Source organism: Cicer arietinum, chromosome 5 (assembly GCF_000331145.2).
Source record: "Cicer arietinum cultivar CDC Frontier isolate Library 1 chromosome 5, Cicar.CDCFrontier_v2.0, whole genome shotgun sequence".
In the NCBI taxonomy this organism is placed as follows: domain Eukaryota; kingdom Viridiplantae; phylum Streptophyta; class Magnoliopsida; order Fabales; family Fabaceae; genus Cicer; species Cicer arietinum.
Genome location: NC_021164.2, coordinates 67,142,332 through 67,164,552, shown reverse-complemented (window position 1 = coordinate 67,164,552; position 22,221 = coordinate 67,142,332). Strand labels below are relative to the sequence as shown.

General features: G+C 29.8%; 1 protein-coding gene and 1 pseudogene across 1 annotated transcript; one reads left to right on the top strand and one right to left on the bottom strand.

Annotated features, from left to right (window-relative positions):
• Positions 1–7,310: 7,310 nt before the first annotated feature.
• On the top strand, positions 7,311–7,670 carry LOC101503083 (transcription factor SRM1-like). The gene has a single exon (XM_004502481.2). The coding sequence runs from the start codon at positions 7,311–7,313 to the stop codon at positions 7,668–7,670; it is 360 nt and encodes a 119-aa protein (XP_004502538.2).
• An 11,997-nt stretch (positions 7,671–19,667) lies between these two features.
• On the bottom strand, positions 19,668–21,890 carry LOC101502768 (agamous-like MADS-box protein MADS9; annotated as a pseudogene).
• Positions 21,891–22,221: the final 331 nt, after the last annotated feature.

Here is a 22,221-nt window from a genome sequence, read left to right as displayed (position 1 = left end):
TAAATTTGTTAATAATTTAAATTGTTTTATTAGTTTACTGTTAAAATGAAACAATTAATTTGTACTATTTATTATAAATTACAAAAACAAAACAAAAAACACATGATGTAAGGAGTATTTAATCTATGATTTATTCATAAGGTGTTTTTTGTTTTTCTATTTAGGTGTGGTGTTCATTGGAATCAAAAAATTTGTTTTTGTTGAAAATATTTTTTAAGTAAGGAGTTTATGGAGATTATCACCAAATTCAACACTTTTTATAGAGGTATTTTTGTGGAATTTTATTATAATCATACTCTAATATAGGATCATTCTCACTAGGAGTGAAAATAGGCTAAGTTGGTTTAGGTTTTGTAAGAGAGTTAGACCTGCAAAAAAATTAAAGGTCTAAATTTGACATGTGGTTTGTTGTATGCTTACTTTTTAAGTCCAATTATGACTTTGATGAAAGTCTCGTATAACATATATATTTACTTAAAAATCTATTTTATTTTAACATATTTAAATAAATAATCAAATATATATTTAAATAGACTAACGAGTTAATAAGTAAATTAAACTATATTTTATTTTGATGTTTAACATGACATTTTAAAAAATTTAACTTTTCATCACATCCTATTTCAATTATATTTTATAATAATACATATAAAGTTGTAAAAGAGAATAGTATGCTTGATTGGATTAACTTCAAATTCAATGCCTTATTAGGTTGGCGCCCTTATTTATTTCCAAATGTTGGGAAAGGACCTAGAGTTACTTCAGCTAGTGCATATACTCATTTTTATATTGCAATTGAGTCTTTAAGTCAATTAAAATTAAACTAATATTAGTCCTCAAATAATAGTCTTTTAACATTAAGCCAGAGTTTCTTGTAAAAAATGTGAGATAATATAATATATACTATATTTGTCCAATTTTATTTATCAAAAAGTATAATATTAGTCCTTTAACATTAAACTAATAGAAAAGTATATGTACAATTTATCATACGATCTCTTAACTTAATTTTATATAACACTTCTGTTTTTTATTTTTGTTTTTTTTTCGATTTGGTCATTTATTTGAAGATTTGAGTTATAAATTTAATAAAATTTGCATTAAATTGAATATGATAATTAATTTTATGAGTTTTGTTTGAAAATTTTGATAAATTTTTGTAAAAAAAAAAATAATAAAATTGTTAATATTTTAAACATAAAAGATCAAACTGTTTACTTAAAATTAAATAAAAGACCAAATCGAGAAAAAATAAAAGATAAAAAATTAAAGTGTTATCTGAAATTAAGTTAAGAGACCGCGTGAATAATTATGTCAAATGTATAATATTTATAAAAAACAACAGAAAAGTATAATCGCGCGAGTATATATATATATATATATATATATATCAAGTTATTAGTTTTTAAGTTGTAGTTAGTTTGAATAGATAAGATTAAATCGCTTAATCATCGAAATTTAAATTTCTAAGTCAAAGTGATTTTAACTAAATAAGATTAAACCGTTAGATCGTCAATATTTAAATATTTAAGTCATAGTTAATATAAATAGTTAAAATTGAATTGTTGGATCATCGAAATTTAAATTTCTATGACTTATTTAGTCTAATTAGTTCAAAATAAACTTTTAGATTATCAAAATTTAAATTTCTAAGTTATAATTAGTTTAAAAATAGTTAAGATGAAATTGTTTGATCATCGAAATTTAAATTTCTATGATTTATTTCGTTATATTAGTTAAGATTAAATTGTTGGATCATTGAAAATTAAATTTATAAGTTATAGTCATTCTATTTAATTAATATTGATCAATTGAATCGTCAAAATCTATATTTATAAGTCATAGTGAGTTTAATCAGTTAAGATTAAATCGTGGAATTATCAAAATTAAAATTCTCCAATCATAATTAGTATAATTAAGTTAAAATGAAACGCTAGATAATTGAAAACTGGGTTTCTAAGTCATATTTAATAATTTAAGATTGAACGGTTGAATATGTAAAACTAAAATTTATAAATCATAGTCAATCTAATTAGTTAAGACTAAATATTGGATCATCAAAAATATAATTTCTCAATCATATTAAGTGTAATTAGGTTAGATTGAACTATAGGATAATTGAAATTCGATTTTCTTAGAGATATTTAGTTTCATTATGTTTTATTAAACCATTTGATCATTTATATTACAAATTATAAATCATATTTAATCTAATTAGTTAAATTTCAACTGTTGGACCATTGAAATTATAATTTATAAGTAATAGCTAGTCAAATTAGTTAATATTGGACTGTTTGATCGTCGAAATTTAAATTTATAATTCATATTTAGTCTAATTAGTTAATATTGAATTGTGGGATCATCAAACTTAAAAATTCTTAGTCATAGTTAATTTAATTAATTAAGATTAGACAGTTTGATCCTCGAAGTTATAATTTATAAGTCATATTTTTGTCTAATTAGTTAAAATCAAACAATTGGATCAACAAAATTGGATTTTATAAGACATATTTAGTATAATTAGCTAAGATCGAACGTTTGGATCGTTTAAATTATAATTTTTGAGTCATATTTAGTCTAATTAGTTATCATTGAACAATTGAACTGTCAAAATTAGAATTTAATCATGGTTAGTCTAATTAGTTAAGATTGAATCGGTTGATCGTTAAAATTAGTATATAATTTAAATATTTATTCATTTATATATTATATAGTAAGTATTAGTCGAAGAAAGAAATGGAACTGTTGAATCATCAAAATTAAAATTTTAGAGTCACACTTTATTAAATTAGTTAAGATTAAGTTGTTAAATCGTCTAAACAATAATATTAAAGTCATAGTTTGTCTAATTAGTTAAGTTTGAGCGGTTGGATCATCGAAGTCATAATTTGTTTAATTAGTTAAAATCGAACTGTTCGATTATTTAAATTATAATTCTCTATCATATTTAATCTAATTAGTAAAAATTGATCAGTTGGATTATGAAAATTATAATTTATTAGCCACATTTAGTCTAATTTGTTAGGATTGAAATATTATATCGTCAAAATTATAACTTCTCGATCATAATTAAGGTAGATTAAATTGTTGGATAATTTGAATTAGAATTTTAAGTCAAAATTAGTCTAATTAGTTAAAATTGAACCATTTGATCATTGAAATTAAATTTTATAAGTCATAGTTAGTCTAATTAGTTAAGATTGAACAATTGTATCGTCAAAATTTAAATTTATAAGTTGTACTCAATGTAGTATAATTAGTTAATATTGAATTGTTGGATCCCCAAAATTACAATTTATAAATTATAGTTAGTCTAACTTGTTAAGATTGAACCATCAGATTGTCAAAAATAGAATTTATAAGTCCTGGTTAGTCTATTCAATTAAGATTGAATCATATATTAAAGTGTCAAAATTTAAATTTACAAGTCATAGTCAATTTAACTAATCAAGATTGAACTATTTCATAATAAAAAATATAATTTCTACTTCATAGTTGACCTATTTAGTTAATATTGAATTTTTGTATCGTCGAAATTTAAATTTCGAAGTTATAGTTAGTCTAATTTGTTATGATTAAACCATGAAATCATCAAAATTATAGTTTTTAAGTCATATTGAATTTATATTTGATGATTCCACATTTCTATATTTACTAATTAGAAGGACTATAACTTAATATTTATATTTAATAATCTAATAGTTAAATCTTAATCAATTAGATTGATTATGATATAAAAATTTAAATTTCAATAATCCAACATTTCAATATTCACTATTTAGACTAAATATGATTTAAAAATTATAATTTCGATGATCTAACAATTCAATCTAACTTAATTATACTAGTTACAACTTAGAAATTCTAAGTTGATGATTTAAGAGATCAATTTAGATAATTAAATAAATTATGACTTTAAAATTTTAATTTCGTTAATTTTCAACTGTGTAATTCTTTACCTCAACTAATAATGAATATATCATATAAAAATAAATAATTGTTTAAATTATATAATTATAATATATATATATATATATATATATATATATAATATATTAAAAAAATTAAACTTATGTAATATATATCAGACATGTTCATATTTTTTCATAGAGAAGGGAACAACTGTGCAACGTAGTTAGCTAAATATGGTGCTTCTCGTGCTCAGCTCTATTTGTATACTCTTGCAAATGCCTTAGGGTGTATTCGACTTAGAATATAGTTTTCTTCAGTTGTTTTGTTTTTCTTCTCCTCTTGATAAAAAAAAAAATACAGCCACGTTAGTAGCATATGTGTGCATTTGGCAAGTACGGTGTTAACCCCACACTATTGTCATGTCGACTCCAATGGTATTCAAAGTTACACTATGTTATCGTCTTAAAATTATTGGGTGACAATTTCACAGAGACTAAAATTTGTAATTTAAAATATAGATGGTTAAAATTGTAAAATAAAAAATAAAGGATTAAAATTGTAGACTGAATTTAATTAGGGGATCAGAAATAAATTTAAATTTTGTTATATTGATGTCCAAAGTGTTTTCTCATATGCTCTACGTGATATTGTTAAAACTGCCGATCACCTTGTTTTTCATTAATATATTTGTGTTTTCTTATGTAGTTTTGCTTCAAAATTACCATGATAATGATGACCATCACGTGTTGTAGTTGTTGAAACATCAACATCCAAATTATCATAAAGATAATCAAAATAATTAAATATATTTTTAGTTTTCGTAAAATTTAATATTTTTTTTTTAATTTTAGTCAATGTAAAATAAAAATATAATTTTTAATCTTTATTAAATTATCGCAGTTTTATTCTTTGTTGTTAAATAAACATATGTTTTTTAATGAATATATTTTTAGTATATTTGTAACAATATAAAAGGTTTTTCTACAAAAAAGAGTTTAAAATTTGATTTTTAAATATATTTTTGTAGAATAATTTTTATAATATTTTAAACATACTTGTAAAAATAATTCAAAAAATTTAAAGTTAAAGTATTATTAAATATATTTTATTTCAACATAAATTAAAACTCAATCCAACTCAAAAATAATCGATCAATTCGAGAATCGAATTTGTCAAAACCGATGAAACCCGCCCCGTGTACACCCTAATCCTTGCTTAATCTACCGTATACTGAGTCACCATGTATATACTAATATCTTTTATATCAAAATATTTAAGTTATTTTACAAGATTATGTCAAAAATTAAACAAAAAGGATTCCGTTAAAAAATAAATTATTTCTTAGAATCTGTTTGTATAATTTTAAAAGTGTGATATTATATTTTATAAAAAAAAAATTATCTTAAAAAAATATCTTATTATTACTATGGTTAATTCGGGTTAAATGAAAAAATACGAATTTACAACTCAACCCATCCAAAGATAATCGATCGGTTCAAATATCGAATTTTGTAAAAACTGACCAAATCCAACCCGCGTACACCCACGGTCCTTGCTTAATCTATCGTATGTTGAGTCAGCAGGTATATACTAATATCTTTTTATATCAAAAATATTTAAGTTATTTAATAAGATTGTGTCAAAAATAAAACAAAAAAGATTCTGTTAAAAAATAAATTATTTCCTAAAATCTGTTTATATAATCTTAAAAGTGTAATGTTATATTTCATAAAAAAAAAAATAATCTTATTAATAAAAAAGATATATCTCATTATTACTATGATTTGTCATAGATTTTCTTATATATTTAGGATTAGGATTGAGTAAAAAAGATAGAGTCTATCTAGCTATCTCTTCTATAAATAGAGATTAATGTATCACAAGAATAAGCATACTTGACAGTAATAGTAATATTTCTGTCACAAATATTCATTCTGATTTGGTGCCTATGATATCTCTGTTGGGTTTTGGGCTCCTTTCCTATGTGGAGAAAGGCCCAATATGTGCAAGCCCATGTGTCTCACTTAACCAAGTAGAGAGAGGTCAGATTAGTGGGAGAGAGAGAACTGAATTCAAAGAGTGAGGCAAAGAGAAAAGTGAGAGAGGAAGAGCAAAACCCATTTTCGCATAAAACAGAGCAGTTGCACTAGATTCGCGATTTCTCCATCGTTCACCGTCGGATCGGGCTGAAATTTGGACAACAGGTTCGTGACTCATGTTACTTCATTCTGACCGGTTGGATCGTCGATCAGAGATCTGAGGTGGGAGAAATTGAGCTCGCACAGTAGCAGTTTTTCTGGTTTTTCTGCTGAACTTTGTTCTCAATTTCATGCTTGTTTTTCTCATTGTTTTGGCTGATTGTTGTGTTGGTTACCTTGCTGTTTTTGGCTGGTTACTGAGCACGAATTTGTGTCATATTTGAAACTCTCTTGTACCCATATTTTGATCATAGTGAAGCTCTATTACTGGCTTGGTCTCGTGGTTATTTACTTCTCAATGATCAAACCAGAGCTCCACTATGATCAAAATATGGGTAAAGAGAGTTTCAAATATGGCACAAATTCGTGCTCAGTAACCAGCCAAAAACAGCAGTAACATGAGTCACGAACCTGCTGTCCAAATTTCAGCCCGATCCAACGGTGAAAGAAGGAGAAATCGCGAATCTAGTGCAGTTGTTCTGTTTTATGCGAAAATGAGTTTTGCTCTTCCTCTCTCACTTTTCTCTTTGCCTCACTCTCTGAATTCAGCTCTCTCTCTCCCACTAATCTGACTTCTCTCCACTTGATAATGCCTTAAGGTTTTGGGTTGAGACACCTTCTCTAAAGAAAACAGCAACACACCATGCTAGTGAACCAAGCAACCAATCTTATCATGGAACTAGGGGTAATCATTGGACTGGGGATGAGCACAAGTTAGTTTTTTTTTTTTTTTTTTTTTTTTATCTTTGCCTTCATATTAATGTGATTATTATTGACCACCATGTTATACTGTACTAATTTATTTTTTCTCATGTTGTAGTCTATAATATACGGTCCAATGCATTTGTTAGAACTTAATTAGTATATAACTTAATGTTTTCTGTAAGTCTTATTCTGCATTAAAGGCCATAACTACCATGAGTATGATCAAATAGATGGAGAGTGACTATTTTGAATCAAGAGATTTCAATTTCCAACTTTTTATATGACTGTCAATAACATTAATCATAAGATACTGAAGATGAAGAGTTGGTACCACTACCTGTCATAAAGGAAATTATGGTATCTATCTATCTTGTGCTGGAAGTTATGTATGTGCTTAGGATTACTGGTAATATCAGTTTGTGGATTTTACAATTTTATGGTTCCTGAAGTTCATATAATGGATATGCTATGCTTTGTTATATTAAAGTTCATATAATGGTTGAATTTATTGATGGGCTGAACAAGTATGGAAAGGGTGACTGGAAAAGTATATCAAGGCACATGAGAACAAGAACACCTACACAAGTAGCAAGTCATGCTCAGAAATACTTCAATCATTTGAAGTCAATCAATGAGAATAAAAAAAGAAGGCGGCGACCGAGCATACACGACGTCACTCATCTGGAAAATGGAAATACTTCAGCACACCAACTGCCAGTTATTGGCCAAACAAGCAATCCAACCCCTGGAGACATGGATTATGGTTTTGGGTCTGTTCATGAGACTGTTATTCCAGAGGCACTAATGAATTTGGGTCCTATGTCATATCCCATGCAGCATTCATATACTCTATGATGAAGTGCTGATCAGAGGCCTATAGTGTACATAGAAATTAACATCAGTTAGCTTATAATTCTTTTTTTATATTCCTATCTTGTTGCTTATATGCAAACAAATCAATTATTTCAAATAAGTCATTGGATATATTTGACATCCTTGACAATAGGCAGGAATTAAGTTAGTTTAATTTGTAGGAACTTAGATGGTAATAGATATGCAAGTTAGTGTATAGCCATCACACTATTCTTTTACAAAAGTGAAATTGAAAATTCTTCAACTAGTAAAAGGTGTTAATATTGGTTGTCTAGTTCCTACAAATTTAGAAGGCTTATTTCAAACTGTTTGCAACACTTTTTTTTATTGATTTTGAGATACCATATCAACTAAATACATGCCTAAAGAACTTTTAAAAAACTTAGAACAATTTTCACCATTTGAACTCCATTTTAGAGTTACGTCTAAAGCTAGCTCAAGTCTAAGATGATAGCTAAGTTTATCCTAAATATGTTAATGGATCATCCATAATTCATGTTTTCAATGTTATTGAGCCACTCACATTATAGAGTATCGTAGTTTTGCGATTTTAATCTTACACTTTTTAAACAGACAATTTCGATTGATTAGACTCACACACTTTTAAAGGTGAGAAACGAATAATATTAAAAATTAATTTTAATCCATTAACAAAACAAATGTTGAGGGTATGCATTTGAAACACACAATTCAAAAGTAATTAATTAAAAATAATGAAAAACAATTGAATTGGCTTTGTTAAAATTTAGAAACCCTTCTTTTAGGGTCTGACAATGTTTCCTGGTCATTAAAGCTGTTAATTTGATAAGCCCCTAATTATTGGCCCCAACCCACATGTTGGAGGGGCCAAAAAAATTTATAATTTAAAAAGCCAAAAAAAGAAAGCCCCCCCAACACTAAAAGTCACCTAAAATTTTGTGAGCTTAGTGGACCTATAGGTCTACGTTGTCAAAAAAAAAAAATTGACTTTTTTTTGAAAGAAAATTGTTTAATTTTTTTCGATTTGTTCGTCGATAAAAAAATTATTTACAATTTCTTTTTGAAATTTTTTTATTTGAGAAAAAATATTAATTTTTTTCGAGAATTTTTTATTTATTTTTCTCAGAAAAGAATATATTTTCTAATCTTTTTCGAGATTTTTTCGAAAAAAATAAATTTTGAAAATTTTTCAAGAAAAAATCTCAAAATTAACAAAATATTGGGGCCTATAAACCCATGAAATAATAAGTCGAGATTTAAAAAAAATTATTTTAATAAGAAACTTAATATTAAAAATTAAAAAAAAAAATTAAAAGAATCTAAGAGTTGATGACTTTTTTGACAGCCGAGGAAGATGGTTCCATAATCTACTTAAACCTAGAAGATGCAAACATTGAAATTGAAACTGTGACATGCAAAAAGGAAGCAACGAACATTTCCTTTATCTTAAAGTTACATGTGGAGGCCACATTCACATACAAAGCCTCACCTGTTAATAATCCATGTCAATTACATGATAAATGACTAAAGGCGGAAGCGTACCTGTGGGAATTGCCATTAATGAGATCCTGGAATGATGATGATAGAGCCAATGGGTTGGGTGATCTTCCTTAGCAAAACACCCTGAAGACCTTGCTCTCTTGATGGGGATAGAGAGAACCAGAGAGTTTACTCTTTTAGGGTTTTGAAACTGAATAGTCTTGTTGTGTTTGCCTTGGGGACCATTACCCCTATATATAACTATTATTAGTTATATCCCAAATTGCAGTATTTCCAATTCAGCCCCTCATTAAATTAGAAACTGCCTGGTATCTACACTATTAATTTCCATAACTATTATGCTCTTTAGCCATAAACTATTATATATTATTTGACCCCCAGTTTATTGGCTAATTATATAATGACCCTAACACACTTTATTAATTAATTACATATGTGACCCATAAATCTTACAATCTCCCACTGGTCACACATGTATCCTTAGGAGTGTGTTAGACTTTATGACGTCAAAAATGTCATTATAATTACCTTGAGTATAATCCAAATTGTCCCGTCCATTAATCATATCAACACATGGAACCAAAGATTTTGTAGTTTAAGTCATTTCAATAATAATGCATTCATATTGCACAAACAAGCTTAATTGGAAGATAGTGAAATATCATTTTGGTATCAAATAAAGAAATTTGTCATAAAGGTTTTGATTGATCTATCTTCAGTTCTAATATTGTTTTTAAATTTCATTTAGACCAATATGAGCAAGTCAATTCACACTTTGATATACATGTGTTGACCCACATTTTTGAAAAAGAACATTATCTTTGTTCTACCACTTACAAAAAAGACAAAATCAAGTAAATGCAAGTACAAATGACAATTGTTTTCCTTTTTCTCTTAACCCATGTTGTATCAAAAAGACAACTTGCAGGGTCTCTTTGTTGGAAAAACCTTAATAACGTTGTGCTCAACAATCCATGTCAATTACATGATGAATAGCCAAAGGCGGAAGCGTACCTGTGGGAATTGCCATTAATGAAATCCTGAGATGATGATGATAGAGCCAATGGGTTGGGTGATCTTCCTCAGCAAAACACCCTGAAGACCTTGCTCTCTTGATGGGGATAGAGAGAACCAGAGAATTTTCTCCTTTAGGGTTTTGAAACTGAATAGTCTTGTTGTGTTTGCCTTGGGGACCATTACCCCTATATATAACTATTATTAGTTATATCCCAAATTGCAGTATTTCCAATTCAGCCCCTCATTAAATTAGAAACTGCCTGGTATCTACACTATTAATTTTCATAACTATTATGCTCTTTAGCCATAAACTATTATATATTATTTGACCCCTAGTTTATTGGCTAATTATATAATGACCCTAACACACTTTATTAATTAATTACATATGTGACCCATAAATCTTACAATCTCCCACTGGTCACACATGTATCCTTAGGAGTGTGTTAGACTTTATGACGTCAAAAATGTCATTATAATTACCTTGAGTATAATCCAAATTGTCCCGTCCATTAATCATATCAGCACATGGAACCAAAGAGGCTTTCGTCATAATAAGCATAACTAAACCCATCAATGATCACCCGTACTGACACAACTAAATGACATAGACCCATTATGAAAAGTGTAGCATGAAAATTACATGAAGTTGGTCAATGCATGTCAATTTTCAACTGGTCCTACTTTATCGAATGAGATCATACCATAACTTAAATGTACAAAGTAACCAAAAACTGAATACTTTAAACTTTATTTCTGATCAGAAAGTCCAAATACAATGTATTTGTACTTTACAATTAAACATAGAACATGAATTACATAATGGACGAAACTCCCACTAAAATCAAGATTCCTCAAGCTGTAGCACACTCATGTGAGCAGTGTGCTCATGAAAGACCTTGGGTGGTAGACCTTTAGTGAGTGGATCCGCAATCATGGAGTTTGTCCTTAAGTGTTCTATGGATATCTGTCCACTTTGTACCTTCTCTTTAACAACTAGGAACTTAATGTCAATGTGCTTTGACTTGGTTGAGCTCCTATTATTGTTAGAATACAGGACTGCTGATCTATTGTCACAATACAACTTGAGTGGTCTTTCAATCCCTTCAACTATTTGCAGCCCTGTGACAAAATTTCTCAGCCAAATGCCCTGGTCAGATGCCTCATGAATTGCTACGAATTCTGCTGCCATGGTTGATGAGGCAGTAAGACCTTGCTTGGCACTACGCCAAGAAACTGCTCCACCAGCTAACAGAAAGACATAGCCTGAAGTTGATCTTAAGCTGTCTTGGCATCCCGCAAAATCCGAGTCAGAGTACCCAGTGATCTCTAACTGGTCTGACCTCCTATATGTGAGCATGTAGTTTCTTGTTCTCTTCAAATATCTCATGACCCTCTTGGCTGCTTTCCAATGGTCAAGACCTGGATTGCTTAAATATCTGCCTAAAATCCCTACTATGAACGCTATGTCTGGACGCGTACATACTTGGGCATACATAAGACTCCCTACAGCTGAAGCATAAGGGATCTTTTGCATTTCTTGAATTTCCAAACTTCCCTTAGGGCACTGTTTGAGACTAAACTTGTCTCCCTTAGCAACTGGGGTGTCCCCTGGTTTGCAATCCTGTAACCCAAACCTTTTGAGAACCTTATCGATATAGCTCTTTTGTGACAATCCAAGAATACCTCGAGATCTGTCTCGGTGTATCTGAATTCCTAATACAAAAGAGGCGTCACCAAGATCTTTCATCTCAAAATGCTTTGATAGAAATTTCTTAGTTTCGTGCAACATGCCTATATCGTTAGTGGCAAGCAGTATGTCATCAACATACAAGACCAGGAAAATATGTCTGCTCCCACTGAACTTATGATACACACAATCATCAACTGTATTCATCTCAAAACCAAATGAGAGAATTACTTGATGAAATTTATGGTACCATTGACGAGAAGCTTGTTTTAGCCCATAAATGGATTTTCTTAGTTTGCACACCATATTCTTTGGGTCTCCCAACACAAAGTTTTCTGGCTGCACCATATAGATCGTCTCATCAATGTCGCCATTGAGAAAAGCTGTTTTTACATCCATTTGATGAAGCTCCAAATTAAAGTGAGCAACAAGAGCCATGATTATTCTTAAAGAGTCCTTCGATGAAACCGGAGAGAAAGTCTCTTTATAATCAATCCCTTCCTTTTGAGTATAACCCTTAGCTACAAGACGTGCCTTATATCTCTCCACATTACCATTGGAATCCCGCTTGGTTTTAAAAATCCATTTGCAACCAATGGGTTTCTTTCCTTCAGGTAATGGGATAAGTTCCCAAACTGAATTGTCTTGCATAGACTTGTACTCCTCATTCATTGCTTCGATCCACTTATCTGAACGAGAATCTTGCATGGCTTGATGAAAGTTGACTGGGTCGTCTTCCGTCATGCCAACATTTTCCTCTACCTCATTGATAAATACTACATAATCATCCGAAATAGCATTTTTCCTTTCTCTAGTGGATCTCCGCAATGGAGCTGGCTCTTGAGGCACTTGTTCTTGAGGATCTTGAATTTGATCTGGATTTTGTTCTTCCTGAACAACCAGATCATCTTGAGTTTGTTCAATAATGGGAAAGTCAATTGGTGGAAGAATCAGTTCTGGAATTGTTACAGATTCTTCCTCAAAGACAAAATCTTTAACCTTAATCTTCCCCCCAAACTCAATATCCTCAAAGAACGTTGTCGTTCCCGTCTCAAAAATTGTTCTCAAATTAGGATCATAAAATTTATAGCCCCTTGATTTTTCTGAGTACCCTATAAAATAGCTGCTAATTGTTCGGGGTTCAAATTTCTTTTCATTCGGCCTATAAGGCCTTGCCTCAGCTGGACATCCCCAAACATGAAAGTGCTTCAGGCTAGGCTTACGCCCAATCCAAAGCTCATAAGGTGTTTTAGCCGCTGCCTTAGTTGGTACTCTATTAAGAATGTATGCTGCTGTTTTTAATGCCTCTCCCCAGAGTGACTCTGGCAAGGTGGAATGACAAATCATACTCCTTACCATATCCTTAAGAGTCCTGTTTCGTCTTTCAGCTACACCATTCATGCTGGGTGACCCCGGCATAGTGTATTGTGGGACGATTCCACATTCCTCTAGGTATTTGGCAAATGGTCCCGGACGTTGTTCACCTGAACCGTCATATCTGCCGTAGTATTCACCACCACGATCAGATTTGACCTTTTTAATTCTTTTATTAAGTTGATTCTCAACTTCTGCCTTAAAGGATTTGAACACGTCTATTGATTGGGACTTTTCGTGAATTAGGTAAAGGTAGGCATATCTAGAGTAATCGTCTATGAATGATATAAAATATTGTTGACCATTCCAAGAAGGAGTTGGAAATGGCCCACAGATGTCCGTATGTATCAATTCTAAGACGTCTGTAGCTCTATATGCGCCTAATTTCTTATCTTTAGTCTGTTTTCCTTTAATGCATGCTACACAAACGTTAAAGTCTGTGAAGTCAATGGAATCTAAAATTCCATCTGACACAAGTCGTTCAACTCTATTTTTAGAGATGTGACCTAGACGTTTGTGCCAAAGCACTCCTGAATTGAAATTGTCAATTTTCCGCTTAGTACCACGTGATTCCACATTCAAGGTTTCATTATAGTTAGCCACAGTTTCCAACAAATAAAGATTATCATAACCAGAAAGTAAACCGGTTCCAACAACATTCGAATTTAAAGACAAAGTAAATTCTTTATTCCCGAATGAACAATAATATCCTGATTTGTCCAAATAAGAAATAGAGATCAAATTCCGTCTAAATGACGGTACAACAAAAGTGTCTTTTAAATCCAAATAATGACCGGAACTTAATAATAATCTAAATTTTCCTATGGCTTCAACTTCTACCTTCTTCCCATCTCCTACATAGATGCATCTTTCAGTATCACTAGGCTTTCGGAAGTTCAGGCAACCCTGCATTGAAACACTGATGTTAGTAGTTGCACCAGAGTCTAACCACCAAGTGTTTCCAGGTACTGAAGCTAAATTAACCTCAGAACAGACCAAAGACAGAATCATACCTTTCTTAACACGCCAAGCGTGATATTTGGCACAATCCTTCTTCACGTGTCCAGAACTCCTGCAGAAGAAGCAGTTGTTATCCTTAGTCTGCTTCTTTTGTTCTGGACCCTTAGCAGCAGCTTTGTTCTTGGGCTCCTCAATTCTTTTCCTTTTGCCCTTGTCTTTAGAGATGCTAGTAAAGTGAGCACTTTCAGTCCTATCTTGCTTCAGCCTGTCCTCTTCTTGCACACATAATGAAATGAGCTCATTAAGAGTCCATTTCTCCTTTTGACAATTATAAGTCACCTTAAACTGACTGAATTGCGAAGGAAGAGACAGCAATACTAAATGAATGAGTAAGTCATCTGACAACTCAAGCTTTAGACCTTTAAGCTTAGAAGCAATGTTGGACATCATCATAATGTGCTCTCTTATATTTCCCTTGCCTTGATACTTCATGGAAATTAAATTCTGAAGCAAAGAACTTGTTTCAGCCTTATCACTTTTTACAAAGCGTTTTTCCATCTCAGCAAGGAATTTTTTTTAGCTGTATCTATCTCATCCGAGACAGCACCTCTAAAGACCTCGGGAATGCCACGCTTTATGATCATAAGACTTATTCGATTTGAGCGATCCCATTTCTCATACTCTAATTTTTCTTCAGAAGAACTAGAGTCCTTAGGAGTAGAGGGTCGATCAATTCTTAATGCAAGGTCTAGATCCATGCAGCCAAGAACAATCAAAATGTTCTCTTTCCATTCCTTAAAATTTGTCCCATTAAGGACAGGAATAGAACTCAAATTTGCAGATATGGAAGCAACCGATGCTGTGAATTAAATAAAGAACGAAACTTAGAAACTCACATTATAAGAAAATAAATCAATAAATAAATAGATACATATGTTCAAATTATGGAATTTAACCCATCTCAAGATACCCAATGCACCATTGATGTCAAGTCTTTGGACAGTAACACCAACTGCTAGTGGTACTCTTGTTGCAACGATCAAATATTGACAATAAGACATGTCAAACAATAAACCTTCCTTTGGGCCGATTTACTGCTCACATGTATACCAAATAATTGTCACACATTTATCATCGCAGGTGTACTATGTAATTCTGCCAAATATTAACCTTCCTTTGGGCCGGTCAATACCCGCATGAATAAACATATACACAGTCATTTGATATTCTTCACGAGCAATTTAGACGAGAGAGGTCACTTTGGCAACGTCAAGTTTCAATTAACTCATTCAAAAAATGTCAAACTCGACTTGAACATATATTTATTATATCCAAATAAAACAATATTTAAAAATAAAAAAATTTATATCCAAATAAAACAATATTTAAAAATAAAAATTTATTTTTCACTAATATAAACTTTATTTTATTAGTATTAAAAAATATTGTTCACTAATATTGTTCAAAAAAAAAAAAAAATTGGTTGAAAAACTCCATTGCAAAACACCATATTTAGCAAGAGGATCCAATAAACAAAAATATTCATATCCAAAAGTATTCCCACAGATTATTTGTTTTATAATAAACAAAAATATTCATATCCAAAAAAAAAAACAAAAATTAGATAAATAAATAAAAAAACAAGATATGAACGCCGCAGTCGCTGCACACACACACCGGAGCCAAGCCGAAACCATGGAACGAGCGCCCACAAAACAAAAGATATGAACGGCGGGATCAACCTGAACGGGAAGGGATTCGTAACAAGATCGGCTTCGATCAACCTGAACGGGAAAGGATTCATTCCATCCAAGAGGCTTCGTAACAAGATCGCCGGATTCCGTTCCCGAAGTCTCCGCCCTTAGGACCGACCATCGACAAGGAAACAGATGCTTGCCGCTCTTGGAATGTCTTAAATTCTCGGCGTCGTTCAGGTTGACTCCGTCCCTGTTCAACATATTCCCTTCGGTCGCGGTGCCGGTGGTGCTGGCAGGAGCTTTTAAGTTTTGATTTACCTTTTGAAATACATTCAGTTGCTGTGGGAATTGCCTAAGTTATTGCTATGGAATTTAATTTGTTTAAGTTATTGCTATGGAATTTATATAATTAAATAATTTTTTTTAATCATGTCAAAATTCCCAAATTGAATCCTAAACAAAGACAATAACCGAATTTCATCATGAATTAAACATGGTAGGAGCTCTGATACCAATTGTTAATAATCCATGTCAATTACATGATGAATGACTAAAGGCGGAAGCGTACCTGTGGGAATTGCCATTAATGAGATCCTGGAATGATGATGATAGAGCCAATGGGTTGGGTGATCTTCCTTAGCAAAACACCCTGAAGACCTTGCTCTCTTGATGGGGATAGAGAGAACCAGAGAGTTTACTCTTATAGGGTTTTGAAACTGAATAGTCTTGTTGTGTTTGCCTTGGGGACCATTACCCCTATATATAACTATTATTAGTTATATCCCAAATTGCAGTATTTCCAATTCAGCCCCTCATTAAATTAGAAACTGCCTGGTATCTACACTATTAATTTTCATAACTATTATGCTCTTTAGCCATAAACTATTATATATTATTTGACCCCCAGTTTATTGGCTAATTATATAATGACCCTAACGCACTTTATTAATTAATTACATATGTGACCCATAAATCTTACATCACCTCCTAGCTAGTCTGAATGTATAGATAGATAGATACACATGGTGTAGTTAGGCTATTCACAATCTTAGAATTTCACTCTTCAAATTAAAATTCCACCCAATTTTCTTACGCTCGTTTAACATTTTTTTTTTAAAATTCTATATCTATTTTTCTATCGCATAATTAATATATCATATTATTCTCTTTATAAATTATAAAGTTGTATACATCTTATAAAATGTACACTAAATATTCATCTTCAAATTAAAATTATTCCCGTAAAGATATACATACACCATCTTTGAAAGGCTTTCTTTCTTTAAGAAATTATTTTATTTATATTTTTATCTTTAATTATAAATATCATTTGAGAAATTTTTTTGTCTTAAAATATAAATATTGTTTCAAATTATTAAGTGCATTGATTATTATTTTGCAAACATACATTTTATTAATACTCTTATTTTATCTTAAAAAATAGAAAAGTCAAATCAAATTATTTATTATTATTTTTACTAAAAATTAAATATATTTATATATAAAGAGTATTTTAGAATTACCAACACACAACTAAAAAATTAAATAAGCATTTTTTATTAATATATATGAAAAATATACTAATATATTATAATTAGAGACCAAATTAGTGACATCTATTATTAAGACAAGGTTTTGCTTTATCATTTAGATCAAGAGGCCTAGTTAACAAAACAAAAAAAAAAGGATCAAGAGGCCTTAATGTCCTTATAAATAGATAGATTGATTGTCTACAAATGTAAATTGTTTTGTTTGTAGGCAATATGTAAGTTCAATTTTAAATTACAGAGCCGACACCCAAAATTTCAACACAATATAATATAATATATAGTTTGAATTATATATTTGATGATGTGGGACCTGAAGTGAGAGAAAAAACAATATAAACAAACAAAGATGTTTGAATATAAGGTGTTGAAAGAGACATTTACGTATAAATTAATAAAATATTATTTTGTGGTTCCTAACTTAATTTTAACGGTTATTTTTTATTTTATTATTAATGTCTTAAAAAGTTATTAATATTATTTTTTATAAAAATTTAAATAATTAATTATTATTTTTAAATAAAATTCATAATATTTATCATCAATTTCAAGAAAATTTATATGGTTATCAAATTTATACATTAAATCTTTAAATAAATTCATATTTCCAATAACAACAATACCATCAAGTAAAGAACTTCCACCTTAAGAATTGACCTCAAATCACTAATATAATATCTTCTTTTTTCTACCGAATCAAATCCCTAAATCGTTTTTCTTTCAATCATTATTTATTTGAGGATTTGATATTGTTGTTGGAGTTGAAAATATGAGTTTATTTAAATATTTGAGTTACAAATTTGATAAATTTGTTGAAGATGATAATTAATTTTCTTGGTTTTATTTGAAGATGACGATGAATTTTATGGTTTCTGTAACAAAATAATATTGTTAACATTTTAAGATATAAATGATCAATTTGTTACTTAAAATTAAATAAATGATCAATTCGAAAAAAAAATGATCAAATTATTATATGAAATTAAGTTAAAGAGCCATGAGAGGTATTTTGCCGATAAATTATCATTGAGATTAATTATTTTCTATGCGGCTTGAGACACTATTTTTTTTTTTTAAATTAAATAGTTCTATTAATATAACTTTAAAACTTGTGAACATAAACTATAGTTCTATTTTTAAAACATGTGACATATAAATCATGCATTTATCCATCTTATACACACAACTATGGTAATTAAACTCTCAATTTCTTTTGAGATATAGAAAGAATCTCAACTCATCTACTTATGCATGAGATAATATCTAAGGCTAATTCAATACATATCAAATCAAAGACAAGATAATATCTAAGACTAATTCAATACATATCAAATCTAAAATATCTAAGGCTAATTCAATACATATCAAATCTAAAATATCTAAGGCTAATTCAATACATATCAAATCTAAGACAATATCTAAGACTAATTCAATACATATCAAATCTAAGACAATATCTAAGGCTAATTCAATACATATCAAATCTAAGACGAATTTTAATATGAAATATTTTGAATCCTATAATATACTTTTGATCTCCTAACTTTATATTTCATTTCTATCAAAGAAAGAAGACATATCTCAGTCCTTCTTTTCTCTAATATTGCAAAGACACACCACCTTCCATGTTCGTTTTGTGCTTGCTTAAAATGTCGCCATGTTAAGATTCCAAACCATATGTAGTTGTTGGAACATATATATAGGTTCATCATCTCCAATCATAATAATACATCAATTAGTTTTTGAGATTTTATTCCCCATTTTTTGAGGGGTTTTATTGCAAGTTAAAGTTTGTGCAGATTATTAGGGTGTGGATATATATAGGTAAAAGATGGTTGGAGAAAGAGAATATACAATGGTGTTTAACTTGTTATGCTATGTAGCAAAAGTTTGAATGAATGTGATGAGTAACAAACTAGTTGTGTTATATTATGTTATGAACCATCAAATCAAAACAAAGGAAAATGATTTATTGTTCCCATTTGTGAGCAAGGAAGAAAAGCTGTATAAAGTAAAAAACATTTGAAATGTTCCAATTATGCATCAAATTGGAGAGCAAGGTTATCATCATATATTATTTGGAATGAAAGGTATGCACAGATATTACGGTTGGTAGGAAACCACAACCCTCAAATCACTAGCCAAATCAATATAAGTCACTAATTGTAAAATTATCATATATTTCATAAAAATGCTAAACACAAAACAAAACATAAAAACAATAATGGAAACACATATATAACTACAATATAGAATGAGAATCAGAAATATATAGTAGTAATTAAAAGTTGACAAAGCCAAGTCTTAGAGCTAGCACACGTATAATTAGATATAGTAGCAAAGCAGCGATTAATCCTACATAGTATAGAAGATTAATGGCTATTTAGGCAGCACTTAATTGGAAATCAAATGACACGTGTAAATTGGTTAAATCCATTGTCCGTGCATGTTTCCAACACCTTCCAGTGCCAAATGTTGTTGCTGTTCAAAATAAATAATATTACAACAATGTGAGGATTGTCATTTCTTATTTGATGTTATTATAAGTAATTAAATAATGTATAACATAATCAACAACGACAACTTTGTTTATATATATGAGGTTGATCTTCTCACTAACATTTCTAACAATTACTTACTAAAATAAAATCAAACATGAAGTTATATATATTTGAATCTAAACCATATAAAACATAAGTAGCTAGCTAAAACATACCAGAAGGAAATTGAGTTCCTTATTTTCATCCTCCAAAATCTTGCCCTGACCATATCAAAAGAATTACTTACATAAGTTAACAAAAAAAGAAGGAATTACAAGTATTAATTTTATGTTAAAAAAGTAATTGCATGAGTTAGTATATCCCTTATTATATATTTATTATTTTGAATGGTGCATATGGAATATTAATTATTTATAATTATACATTAATTCATACTTATAAAAAGCAACAACAAAAAACACATACATTTCTCTTGATCATCCTATGCACTTCTGACTGTAACACAAACAAAAAGAAAACTATGAGGCAAAATCTTAAAAAATTTCCAAACAATAAATGAAAAATATTTATTATGATAATGAATTGCCTTTTTGTCACGGACACCAGTAAGGCCAGTTTCAAGGGCATCCTCAAGAGCCATAAGCTCTTTGTAATTAAGTGAAGTGACGTCCTCTCCCTTCAAGTGCCTGAAATGTATCAAACACAATTCATTATTACTTGATTATTACTTACTCATATATGGTTAAATAGGGTAATATAAATAAATAAATGCTTCTAAATACCTGAGCTCAATTTGCATGCTATCATTCTCCTTTTTGATTCTATCAATTTCATTGCTGAGGTTCTTTGAGTTCAATCAAAAACCACCCCAAAAAAGAAAAAGGAACAATAAATAAGATTCAAAAAATGAACATCATTTTGGTGTAGATCTAGCTCTAAAGCTGGTTACAAATGTCAGTGAAAAAACATGCAGTGAAAGAGAGAGATCCATCACTAAGGTTTCAGCTTTTGAAATATTAGCAAAGAAAAGGAAGCAAATGAATATTGTTTTATTTCCAGATCTGTTCATAGAGATATATATTCACTTTTTCTTGTTCCTTTGCTAATAACAATATAATACTCACATATATATAGTACAAATTAATCTATGTGTTCCAAATGTAGATCTAGTCACAGAATTCTTGGTTCTTGTTTCTAAACATATTTTTAGCAAAAATAACTAAAAATAAACTATATATTATTTAATTTTTTGGAGAGAAATCTACCAAAAACTATATTAGATTATTATCAAAATTGTATAACCTACCTCATGCTTAGCATCCCAAAGGGTTTTTCCAGAGGCTCTTTGGTATCTATCCAAGATATCAATCAACCTTAACCAACAAAAAGATCCAAAGAGATGAGTAAAAAAATAAAAAATAAAAAATAAAGAAAAGTTTGAAAGTAAATAAAAAATAAGTATAGGTATTACGTGGTGGAGGGGCTGATGTATTCATGCATCTTTCCAGAAGCACCAAAGAGAATAAGAGAAACTTGAGCATCACAAAGAACACTTATTTCCTTTGCTTTCTTAAGGATACCATTCTTTCTCTTTGAATAAGTAACTTGCCTGTTGCTTGAGTTTTCAATTCTCTTGATCTCAATCTTACCTCTTCCCATCTTGATCTTACAATCTTCTTCTTCTTTTTTCTTTGTGTGTTCTTAAAACAATACTAATAATTCTTTTGAGCTATATAGCTAGGGTGTATATAGAAAGCAATATAGAAAAGTAATAGATGACCATTCTATTCTAGGTTTGTGGATGAAACTACTTTCTGTGTGGCACAGAAAGGAAGGGTTTGTTTAAGGGTTTGTGACAAAGCCAATTCAATACTGCTTTTATTATGTTTAATTAATTTGTTTTTGCATTTCAAGCTATGTGTTTCTGTTCCATTTTCTTAACCCTTGGTTTTCTTTATGCATCTCTCAACATGGCTATAGCTCAATTAATTTCAATATTTTTTTAAATATTTCACCATTAAATTATTAAAAATATATCTTTGATTTTAATCCTTATTACTACAAAAGTCAAATAAATGAGTGGTAGTGGTGTTGTTTATTGGATTTTTATATTAGGTATAATTAACTCATATTCTTATTAGGTTTTTATATTTGAATAATTAATTCTTACAAAACATAATTGTAAAATAAGAAACATCTCTTTTATTGGATTGATAGGTTTTTATATTTTTAAGATTAGATTTTTCCAAATAATGTAGGCATTAACAT